Source organism: Oncorhynchus tshawytscha, linkage group LG18 (assembly GCF_018296145.1).
Source record: "Oncorhynchus tshawytscha isolate Ot180627B linkage group LG18, Otsh_v2.0, whole genome shotgun sequence".
NCBI classification, from domain to species: domain Eukaryota; kingdom Metazoa; phylum Chordata; class Actinopteri; order Salmoniformes; family Salmonidae; genus Oncorhynchus; species Oncorhynchus tshawytscha.
The window spans coordinates 12,909,054-12,921,417 of record NC_056446.1 but is presented as its reverse complement, the minus strand read 5'-3'; the positions used below and the strand labels follow the sequence as shown (position 1 = coordinate 12,921,417).

General features: G+C 44.7%; 1 protein-coding gene across 1 annotated transcript in view; it reads left to right on the top strand.

Annotated features, from left to right (window-relative positions):
* LOC112217519 (5'-nucleotidase domain-containing protein 1) overlaps positions 1 to 12,327 on the top strand; it is a 52,426-nt gene extending 40,099 nt beyond the window's left edge. Inside the window, exons 9-12 of the mRNA XM_024377849.2 lie at positions 2,626 to 2,747; positions 6,958 to 7,131; positions 9,430 to 9,598; positions 10,445 to 12,327. Of these exons, the coding sequence (XP_024233617.1) occupies positions 2,626 to 2,747; positions 6,958 to 7,131; positions 9,430 to 9,598; positions 10,445 to 10,560 (581 nt within the window). The 3' untranslated portion in view covers positions 10,561 to 12,327. The remainder of the gene's footprint in view (positions 1 to 2,625; positions 2,748 to 6,957; positions 7,132 to 9,429; positions 9,599 to 10,444) is intronic.
* Positions 12,328 to 12,364: the final 37 nt, after the last annotated feature.

Sequence of the window (12,364 nt, the reverse complement as noted above, 5' to 3'; positions counted from 1 at the left end):
GTGTGTGTGTGTGTGTGTGTGTGTGTGTGTGTGTGTGTGTGTGTGTGTGTGTGTGTGTGTGTGTGTGTGACTAACTGAATTGCACAAACTAAAGTCTGTGCTTTGTCTCTCTCTTCTGCCACAATATTTATAGCATATTTAACCTTAGTGTGAACCTGGTGCAGCCCACTCTGTCAAGGACTGTCTTTTTCTAAAAAAGAAGGTAGAGGTTCTCTTGCTGCTGGTCTTAAGCGCCCATCAGTCTCATAAAGACTGTTTTCTTCTCCTGTCCAGAAGTGCAGTCACCCATTTCAAAGTGCAGGGTTCCTAAAAGCTGGGCAGCAAAGGGTATACTTTAGCAATAAGGTTCGAGGAGGTGTGGTATATGGTCAGTATACCACAGCTAAGGGCTGTTCTTACACACGACGCAACGCGGAGTGCCTGGACACAGCCCTTAGCTGTGGTATATTGGGCATATGTCACAAACCCCCGAGGTGCCTTATTAGTATTATAAACAGGTTACCCACATAATCATAGCAGTAAAAATACATGTTTTGTCATATCCGTGGTATACGGTCTGATATTCCATGGCTGTCAGCCAATCAACATTCAGGGCTCGACCCACCCAGTTTATAAGGTACTAAACTCAGCAAAAAAAGAAACGTCCTCTCACTGTCAACTGCGTTTATTTTCAACGATAAACACGAATCCGACCATCACCCCTGGTGACACAAAACCACGAAAGTGCTTTTTGCCAGTCCTGTCTGGTCCAGCGACGGTGGGTTTGTGCCCATAAGCAACGTTATTTCCGGTGATGTCTGGTGAGGACCTGCCTTACAACAGGCCTACAAGCCCACAGTCCAGCCTCTCTCAGCCTATTGCGGACAGTCTGAGCACTGATGGAGGGATTGTGCGTTCCTTGTGTAACTCAGGCAGTTGTTGTTGCCATCCTGTACCTGTCCCGCAGGTGTGATGTTCGGATGTGCAGATGTTGTTACACATGGTCTGCCACTGCGAGGACGATCAGCTGTCTGTCCTGTCTCCCTGTAGCTCTGTCTTAGGCGTCTCACAGTACAGACATACCAATTTATTGCCCTGGCCACATCTGCAGTCCTCATGCCTCCTTGCAGCATGCCTAAAGCACGTTCACGCAGATGAGCAGGGACCCTGGGCATCTTTCTTTTGGTGTTTTTCAGAGTCAGTAGAAAGGCCTCTTTAGTGTCTTAAGTTTTCATAACTGTGACCTTAATTGCCTACCGTCTGTAAGCTGTTAGTGTCGTAACGACCGTTCCACAGGTGCATGTACATTAATTGTTTACGGTTCATTGAAAAAGCACGGGAAACCGCGTTTAAACCCTTTACAATGAAGATCTGTGGAGTTATTTGGATTTTTATGAATTATCTTTGAAAGTAGGGTCCTGAAAAAGGGGACATTTATTTTTTTGCTGAGTTTATTTACTCAATGGAGATTCCAGCAGGCCTAAATTTACCCTAGCTGTTTAACTGAGTTCTCTTTTCAGCTAAACATTAGATTTGTTTTCGAGGAACTTTCTGTGATCTCCCCGCCTTGCAGTTTCTAGAGTGTGTGTAATGCTCTAGAAGTTGTGTGGTGGTTTACATTCCAGCCCCTCTCTATCTTGTTTTGGCTGTCTTCCAATGCCCCCTTGCTCAAACTGAAGCAGACTGGGGTTATTGCTAAGCAGCAGCCAAACAGCCCAAACCAAAACCCCTCCAATCAACTAGTAATGACTAAGTGAAGAGTATTTGGCTGTTGTCGAGCGTCAAGACATAAACCATGTACCTGAAGCCTGGAAAGACCCTAGAGTGTTATTTATGTAAATACTTCTATGAGGTCATTGACACACTTTCTTGTACTGATTGATGTGTGACCTCTGTGACTTCTATGAAGTGTTCCTCTTCACTGAGAAGCCGACACATTGCCTGGTGGCTGAGGGTGTTTCCTAAATGGCACTCTATTCCCTATATAGTGCACTACTTTGAACAGAGCCCTTATCAAAAGTGGTACCCTACATAGGGAATTGGGTGCCATTTTGGGACGCACTTTGAGACGCGGCTACACCGGGTCAGGCTGAGCCACTGCACCCACAGAGGTATGAGAGGAGGAAGCAGGCTAGCCTTCTTGGCCGTGTCCAAAATTGCACCATGTTCTGTATATAGTGCACTACTTTTGACCAGGGCCACCTTAAATGCTTCATTAGTGTGCTAATACCGTGCCATTTGGGACGCAGACCCATGACTCTGTTTTGACTCCGAGAACTGTTTTTCCCTTGCTGTGCTGATGTAATGGCCGCTGTACTCTGTGTACCAGCAGCAGCAAAGCTAAGAGCAGAGTTTAGAAGGAAATAGATATCCAGAATTAGACCACATGCTGAGACCTAAATATGAACTGTTTAGGAAACATACTCGTGGAAGTAGCTCCAAATAGGTTCATTTCCCCTGTGAAAAAATCGCCCTTTTCAAAAAACATTTTTTTAATCCCTCACAAGAGTACTGTATATTGAACTATGGAAATATTTGAGGTGTGGTTGTGTGTTGTGCGGTGTGGTCGTGTATGTTCGTGTCATTGAGCGGCGTGGTCGAGCCGTGTGGTGACCCTGTGGTAAGGTTGCTCACTTTGTCTTGCAGTGAATGATGTGGAGGAGAGTGAAGGACTGCCGTCCCTGGATAAGCCTGGCTGGTACTCTCAAGGAAACTGGCCCCACCTCCACCAGCTGCTCAAAACAATGACTGGGAAACCTGAGCCTAAGGTTAGATTTGTTGTTTCATTGATTGTTTGTTTGATGGGTTAGTTGAATATTTTCTTGTCCTTACAGAGGAAGTTATGCTCAGCTGTTGAAGTAACTAGCAAATGTTATACATGTATCCAAATAACCATCACTTCCATACTATCCTGGGATCTGTGTCTCCATGTTTATCTACAGGACAGTGAGCTTCCGTTCCTGGCAAACGCACAGAGATCGGACGTCCTATATAAATCAGCTCAGGGAGATTTACACCGGTGTGACGGAGAGGGAAACATGGCCTCGTACACAGCCTATACGATCTCTGGCAGGCAGCTAGCTCATCTGATTCTGAGACTCTGTTTGTGCTCTGTCTCAGCTCTTGAGGAATGGCCCCGGCAACAGCTGTGTCAAGCCCCTTCGAGTGCACCCAGGCATGATCATTATCCACGTCCTCAGCCTCTCCTTCCTCTCCCGCCTCCAAACATCCACCCCTCCAACCCGGCCAGGGGCGCTCAATGCCCCCCTCTATTATCGGGCCACGTGGAGAAAGCACTCGCGGAATGCAGTGTCAACCTGCACTTGTGGCAGCTTTAAGGCAGCCACTCTGGGGTGACCTGAGGCGGTCGACATTTTGGGTTCTCTTCACTTTTACCTGATAGGACTTAATGTAGGCCAGTAGGCCGGCTGAATGGGAGGCATTCAGAGCAGATTACAGTCCCATGTAGGTCCCCTGTAGCAGTTTTTACAGGCCTGGCTGCTATGTGTAGGATCACAATTTATACACTGAGCTGCCCATCTCATACAGACTCAGTGAGTCAATGATTGAAATGGCACTAGTTTTTTAATTCAATTAAAGAGCAGTATAAGCCTGGTGTGATCATAAGGCATTTGCTATACATTGGCAGTTTCACAATCACATTGATTGAAAGATTACGTAATTTTTGTAATCCAAGAAAGACAGCATCAGAATATTGCAGTTCAGTTGTGTTCTTACCATTTCATTAGTTGCATATCAGCAGCGTTGCTAAGTAACATGGATTATAGTCCTTATCTCCCTGGCTCTCTCATGTCAGATATGTGATCTCCCCCTCCCGCTTGTCTGTTTGCGTCCCAAATAGCACCCTATTCCCTAAATAGTGCACTACTTCTGACCGGTGCCCTGCTAGTAGTGCACTATGTTGGGAATAGGGTGCCATTTGGGACACGGCCTCTGTCTGTCCCAGTCAGGCCGCACACAGTGGAGCACAATGGGCTCATTAAGCTGGGCTTTCTGGGCTGCTGTGGCTTTTCAGACCTGTTTATCCAGGGGTGGCTTTACCTCTAATCGCTGCTCTGAGTGATGCATTGATAAGTGTAGGGGGGCAGTGAACTGGGCTGGGGGTCTCTTGACTGGGTCTAGGGGAAGGGAGGGAGCCACAGGTTGTAGCTACAGTTACATACACCGTAGCCAAATACATTTAAACTTAGTTTTTCACAATTCCTGACATTTAATCCTTGTGAAGATTCCCTGTCTTAGGTCAGTTAGGATCATCACTTTATTGTAAGAATGTGAAATGTCAGAATAATAGGAGAGAGAATGATTCATATCAGCTTTTATTTCTTTCATCACAGTCCCAGTGGGTCAGAAGTTTACATACACTAAATTAGTATTTGGTAGCCTTTAAATTGTTTAACTTGGGTCAAACGTTTCGGGTAGCCTTCCACAAGCTTCCCACAATAAGTTGGGTGGATTTTGGCCCATTCCTCCTGACTGAGCTGGTGTAACTGAGTCAGGTATGTAGGACTCCTTGCTCGTACACGCTTTTTCAGTTCTGCCCACAAATTTTCTTTGGGATTGAGGTCAGGGCTTTGAGATGACTACTCCAATACCTTGACTTTGTTGTTCTTAAGGCATTTTGCCACAGCTTGGGAAGTATGCTTGGGGTCATTGTGCATTTGGAAGACCCATTTGTGACCAAGCTTTAACTTCCTGACTGATGTCTTGAGATATTGCTTCAATATATCCAAGTGCACCAGTCTCTCCTGCAGCAAAGCACCCCCACAACATGATGCTGCCACCCCCGTGCTTCACGGTTGGGATGGTGTTCTTCGGCTTGCAAGCCTCCCCCTTTTCCTCCAAACATGACGATGGTCATTATGGCCAAACAGTTCTATTTTTGTTTCATCAGAGGACATTTCTCCAAAAGCACGATCTTTGTCCCAATGTGCAGTTGCAAACCGTAGTCTGGCTTTTTTATGGCAGTTTTAGAGCAGTGGCTTCTTCCTTGCTGAGTGGCCTCTCAGGTTATGTCGATATAGAACTCGTTTTACTGTGGATATAGATACTAGATACTTTTGTACCTGTTTCCTCCAGCATCGTCACAAGGTCCTTTGCTGTTGTTCTGGGATTGATTTGCACTTTTCGCACCAAAGTACGTTAATCTCTAGGAGACATAACGCTTCTCCTTCCTGAGCGGTATGACGGTTGTGTGGTCCCATGGCTGTCAGTCCCAAGGCTGTCAGCTGTGTGGTCCCATATACTCGCATACTATTGTTTGTACAGATGAACGTGGTACCTTCAGGCGTTTGGAAATTGCTCCCAAGGATGAACCAGACTTGTGGAGGTCTACAATTTTTTTCTGAGGTCTTGGCTGATTTCTTTTGATTTTCCCACGATGTCAAGCAAAGAGGCACTGAGTTTGAAGGTAGGCCTTGAAATTACATCCACAGGTACACCACCAATTAACTCAAACGATGTCAATTAGCCTATCAGAAGCTTCTAAAGCCATGACATAATTTTCTGGAATGTTCCAAGCTGTTTAAAAGGCACAGTCAACTTAGTGTATGTAAACTTCTGACCCACTGGAATTGTGATACAGTGAATTATTATAAGTGAAATAATCTGTCTGTAAACAATTGTTGGAAAAATTACTTACAAAGTAGATGTCCTAACCGACACGCCAAAACTATAGTTTGTTAATAACAAGAAATTTGTGGAGTGGTTGAAAAACGAGTTTTAATGACTCCAACCTAAGTGTATGCAAACCTCCGACTTCAACTTTGGTTACAAATTATGGAGAAAGTCCGAGTTAACCTGAATTCTGTTGCATTATCTGTCCCAGCCTAATGAAACTGTTTATCATGAAAGCCTCTCTATAATATTTTGCCACTGTGTTGGAATTCCTGGCCCTGTAAATATTTATCATACTGATCCAATGCCTCTGGCTGCAGTTGGGAGCTGAAAAACGATCGGTGCACTCCGCAGCAGTCCTCTCTCTTCATCTCTGTGGCCAGTTTCTGGGAAAGCCTGGAAACCTGATGCCTGAGCCCGCCCCAGCCCCAGAGCTCCACAGGCTGGGCCCCAGGCTGGCTGACTGTCCTGTTTATTTATGCGTGGGACTGCGGGGCCTGGTCATAGAGTCTGTAAAGGGCCTGAGAAGGGGGGTTTCCGGAGCGAGGCCTGCGGCCCACATGAATTCATCAGAGACCCTCCACTCCTCCCTCAACCCCCTCCTCTTTATGGATGCCTCATCTATACCCCCCTCCCAAACACATACACCCCACTCTGCATTCCACACAGAGAGCTATGTGAAGGACTCTTTAAGTGTGTGTCTTTAGGACCAAGATTTTCTCATTATCCTTATAGAACACTGACACCAGTGGCCTGGGGTCATAACCTTTCTTCTCTCCTTAAATGGACCCCTTGAGAAGTCAGAGTTTTGTGATGTGCTGAAACTCAAGGAGCTATTTCCTCTAAAGAGCTGTTTCCATTATGGCAGCATTCTTGTTTTTTTCCTTCCTCTAGTTGTTCCCTAATCTGACACTCTTCTTAACCCTTTGTTTCCACTGGGTTTGCAAGGAATTCAACTATTATGCATTTCAATGGTTTCAAAAGTAAGGAAATGGGTTGCCAGTCAGTTTTGGTACGCTGTTCAGCTAAGCCTGTCTTAACGTGTTTTTCTTGAGTACAAAACCAGAAATGATGGTCAAAGAAGACGTGATGGGTTTTTGCAGCCCCATCGTGTCTGGTCTAGTTCGCCCTAAAGGGCAGTAAGACACATGTCGGATTTGTTGAATTTGACTACTGCTGAGCGCTCCCTTGAAACGAATCCAGAAGAAAAATGCTATTTTATTACAGCACTTTACTAATCAGATGTGGGGGTAATTACTATAACATAGAAAAGTCAACTTCATTTACTGAGCGGCTGCGAATGTGGCCTCATTCATTGTCTATCCTGTCTCCTACCCTATACAGGTGGTGTACTTTGGGGATAGCATGCGGTCGGACATGTTCCCTGCTAGCACGTTCGGGAAGTGGGAGACGGTGATGATCGTGGAGGAAATGGAGGGAGAGGGCGTCCCGAGGTGCGACGCAGCGAAGACCAACGAGGCCCAAGCGGAGCCTCGGGGCAAGAAGGGAAAGTTTGAGGTTAGTCCACACAAGCAGCTGTTTCCGTTCAAAGCGCTCTCCCACCTTTTTACCTTGCTCCCTGAAAGACATATCCTCCCAACCCCCAGCCCCTTTGCTTTGCTTTGCGCAATGCCACAATAGACCCACCATAGCCCGTGTCGTGTCTGAGTGGGTACATGGGCTTGTTCATTTTGTAAGCGCTGTCACAAGACTTACAGTGTTGTAAGTGTTCCGTGGCAGTTTCGTATAATTACAGTTCCACAGCTAATGGCGAAATCTGTAAAAGCGGTCATGCTGAAACAAGTTTATACGAGTCTGTATTACTGCCTAGTGTCAGTACAGGAAAGTCGGCAAAGAAAATGCTCGCGGCAGTTGACGTACTGCTAGGAAGGAAACTATAAACACATTCTTACAACTATTATGTAATATCGTCAGTGCTGCCCTCTCCCTCACTGACCAGGCCATAGTCTATCCATATCCAGAGGGGTCAGTGCTTCCTGAGAGGGAATTAGGTGAGTCAGCATATATGTTGCCAGGAACGATGAGAGGAACCACCTGGTTTGGATAGGACACCACTAAGGGTGTGTCCGTAAATTTACTCTGGATTGCCAGAGTGCGCTCGGAATGTGCTCTGAGCATTGCCAGATTGGCCGTTTTGTAAATTCAGATCGTTTCGCTCTGGGAGGGTTCAGAGAGCACCCTGGACACTGCCCGAGGAGTAGGGTTGATCTGAGCGTTCCGTCCTCGCAACGGCAGTCAAGCACCCAAGCTAACTGGCTAAAGTTGTCTAGCTTGCTAGTTACTTCCAGACACAAATGAGAGAACACCTCACTCTGACCATTTTACTCGCCCTAGCAGAGCTGGTTCGGCTAATTTCATGTTATCCAGAGCGTTGCTGACTAACTGTGCTGCTGGCAACAATTTAATTATATATATCTTTTGGCCAATGTTTACTGACACCGGTCATATTCAACGGGTGATGCGCGTTGGTAAATTCGTCAGTTATTCGGTGCTCTGGCACACTCAGACGAGAGTGCTCTGAAATAAGAGTTGATAGCCAGAGTGTATTGACGATCGCACTCTAAAGACAGATCGGAGCACAGGGCCTTGTCGGTGGACAAATCGTCTCGGCCTAGACTCACCTCCTATACCTCTCTTTCTCACGCTCTTCTCTTTTCTCTTTCTCTCTCGCTCCACTTCCTCTTTTCACTTCACCTTTCCTTACTAAAACCTATTTCCCCATTTGCCTGGTTTAGGAGAAATTTGTTATCCTCTGATTCCTGGACGCTCCAGTAGGTTTCTCTCTCTCTCCACTGTGGTGTGTCAGCTCTGAGCTGTAGCTCCGCTGCAGCCAAAGTGTATGTAACACATTAGACAGTCTCAGAAAGCTGCCTGGAACAACATGTTTCTCATCAGTTTCCCCCAGATTCCTTTTGGTTACATTTTGGCTCTCAATATCTGGTGGGAATTTTCCACGTGAATAGGCAATGTACTGTTGTGCATCAATTTGCCAGTTATTAATGATGAATTATGAGGTTATGTGTCATGTAGAAAAGCTTCAAAACTAGGGAAGAATGAGAAGTAGTTAGCACAGTAGTTTGAGACAGAATATTTCCATGCCCTGGATTCATCGAATCTTATTGATGACTTTTAACATAACCGTTTTTCTCAGCGAGCATCTCCGCCTCTAAGTCTGATTGGGAGTCAAAAAGCTTCACCATTCAGAATAACGTCTTCATCACACTTTCCACCAAGAGAGGGAAAAAGTAGCAACAATTTTCATTTGAATCATTGACCTTTCTCCCAGATGAACTGAATCCCATTTTAAGGAAGTATCTGGACGAGTTGACTAATTTAGATTTATACATTTCTTCTGCCACCTCTGTTTTGATTTGTTATCTGTTCATGCTTGTTAACCACATCCTGTTATTAACATGTTAGACAAATGGCACTGATAAGTATGAGTAAGAAGGGTAGAGGTTTTCTCTTGGCAAAGTGACCAACTCCACACTGCTTCTTATGTTGAAAAGTGGATCCATTATCACCCACACGCTTCCTCACTAGTAGGAGGACTTACATTTACAGTTTTTGTCATTTAGCAGATGCTCTTATCCAGAGCAACTTACAGGAGCAATTAGGGTTAAGTGCCTTGCTCAAGGGCACATCGGCAGATTTTTCACCTAATCGAGTCGGGGATTCGAACCAACAACATTTCTGTTACTGGCCCAACGCTCTTAAACGCTAGGCTATCTGCTGCCCGTACCTCTTTCTGGTCAGTGAATCCCTCCCTCTTTAACCCATGTGATGTGCTTTCAGGACCAGGGCATGAAGGCGCCCTCTGCTCCATCAGAACAGTGGGGATCCTACTTTGTGGACTCACACAAGAGTGGTGAAGGGGACGAGGAGAGCCAGAAACTCACCTGGTGCTGCCATAGCATCCACAAATACAGCACCATGGCCATCCCCAGTGTGGAGTCTATTGCAGGTACAGGGAGGAGAGGGCGACGGGGGCCCACTGACTCTGTGTTGCGTAATGACCTACCAAATTGCTGTATTTATTTATTTAACCTTTATTTAACTAGGCAAGTCAGTTAAGAACATTTTTTTTTTACAATGACGGCCTACACCAGCCGAACCCGGGACGACCCTGGGCCAATTGCGCGCCGCCCTATGGGACTCCTAATCACGGCCGGTTGTGATACAGCCTGGATTCAAACCAGGGTGTCTGTAGTGACGCCTCTAGCACTGAGATGCAGTGCCTTAGACCGCAGCGCCTCTTGTCTTGAGAGAGGCGTGCTCTGCTAGTTTAAAGAGTAATTTTACCCCAGATATCCTCTACTACCTGTTCCTTATTCTTGCTAAGAAGTGCTGGTCACACTTTATTTGGATAGTCCAGATAGTATGGCCATCTGTAGAATAGACTGTTGATAAGCAACTGCTTACTAAGGTTACAGTTATTGTTAAGGTTAGGTTTAGAATAATGGTTAGGTTAAGGGGTTATGTTTAGGAATAGGATACGGGTTAAGGTTAGGGTTAGTAGATAGATAGTTTAATGTTACTGAGCATCTACAGATGGACTATCCAAATAAAGTGTTTGCCGAAGTGCTTTCTAAAACAGTTTGTTCCTTTTCGTGACGGTTTGCTTTGGCAGAGCTTTGCGCAATTTCCAGAAATCAGAGAGAGAAAAGAATTTAGTCATGGACCACTCCTAGCTATTGTTGATGATGTGTGCAGAATGGAAACTTTGAGGGTTACATGTCCTAGCTAAGCAGGCAAAACTGGTTGGTATGACATAATTCTCACTAGTTTAATCTCTCGTCCTCCTCCATAGATCTGCCTCTGAACTACAAGTTCCCCAGGTTCTGTCCCAACAAACCCTGCACCACCGGCTACTACCCCAGACCCCCAGATTCCCTGCTGAGAAAGTTCCAGAGTCAGTCGTCTTAAAGAGTCCCTCCTCCCCAGAGTCGCCCCCCCCCCTCGCCCTCCTCAGCCTAAAGGGGAGGAATGTGCCTCCATCTCGCCTGTAGTTCCACACCTGAACCACGCCATCGATCCCCCCGCACAGGAAATCTCGCTCACATTGGTGGAAACCATGGGAATGTGAAAGCACAGTATCTCTCTCTGCAAGTAACCTGGCTACATTTGAACGTTGTTCTGTACCTGGATTATTGTACATGTGTGTGGAAAAAAATGTGACTTGCCAATTGTATGTGTGTGGGCGTGTCAGCAAACAGTGCTGATTTTAAAGCATATTATTCATATTGTTTCATGTGAAGACCACTTTTGTAATGTAGCTAGATAGGTAATTGATGTTCCAGTTAAACCCCCTACAAGTACATCATTCAATGTAAGTTAATAACTCTTCAGAGTACTAAAAAAAACTTTACGCCCTGTAAATACTGTCCTACATTTCGTTTTTTGGTGTGTTTCCTTACCTCAAAAAACATGATCGGAGCTGGAGTGCAACGTTGCAGTCACAGCGGTGTTGTCTGTTGTCTCGAGAGAGAAGTTCCTAATAATTCATTATGTCCAGTATCCTTGGTATGATGTGTGTGTGTGTGTGTGTGTGTGTATAATACATAACAAACAGCCATTTTGGTTTTCTGTTTCACTGTATGCATTTCAGTGACAGTAACTTAAGATGTCCTTTAAGATAAAGCATTTCCCCTGTGTTTGTCACAGATTCCCCCCGGTACTGCTGCTCATTCCGTGCACCAGTTCCGGAGTTCTACATCACCGGGTTCCCATTTCCCCTTATTAGTAATTGTATATACTCTGTTCACCATTGTCACCATGCCCGTTGGTCCTGTGAGTACCTGTGTTGTTTCGGCTTTCGTGCTGCGTGTTTTGTACAATTGTTATTACGGGTCTTACCTCGTTCTTTTGTTTGGGTTGCATCCCAGTGTGTTTTGTATTTGTTCTGGGCATCGTCCCCGTGCCTTTCATGGCATGTTGTTTAATTTGGGTGGAGTATTAAAACCCCCTATTATGTATTCCTGCGCCTGTCGCCAATAATTTATGCAACGTAACAATATTGATTTTGTGGAAGGTGTTTAAGAGGATTGTGCTTGAAGAAATGGCACAATCAGTGCTTAGTGTTACCTTTTTTTGTTGAAAGAATAGAAAATAATAAAACGGTAATATTGGATGCTTAAAGATTATGCTCTGTGTACTCTGTTATTCTTTTGGTGCAACAGTAAACTATAGTGCTGTTGGAGTGACTACTGTGTAAAAATGTGTTATACTTATGCTTCATATGCAGTACCAATTTGAAGATATGCTTTAATTGACTTCTGAATGGTAACATGTGTTGGTTAGCTGCATATAGACTATTTGTATTATAATAATAAGAAACAAGTCTTAATTTTCTTGCTTGTAGAAGTATTTTTACAGGAAGTACTTTAGAGAGGACAGCAGACCTTAATTGGTCTTTGGATTTTTTCTGTTTTAAATGTGTGTGTTGGTGTTAAATGCAGTGCAGTTTTGGTGATTGTATTCCATTTACTTTTTTCCCCCATCTGATTTAGAAACTTTTATTTGCTCATTTGCCTTAAGTTCAATTCATTAGTGGTATTTTAGTGTTCTAGAGAAGATGCAGGGATAGTGTTCGATGTACTGTCTGTGAAATAAATAAAGTTATACAATTTTGTTACACACTGCATTTTTCTGATTTGACTTTTCTTGAAAGTTCAAATAAAACATCTGAAAATGTGTCGACGTCAGATCATTACAAAATGGGATTCGACTG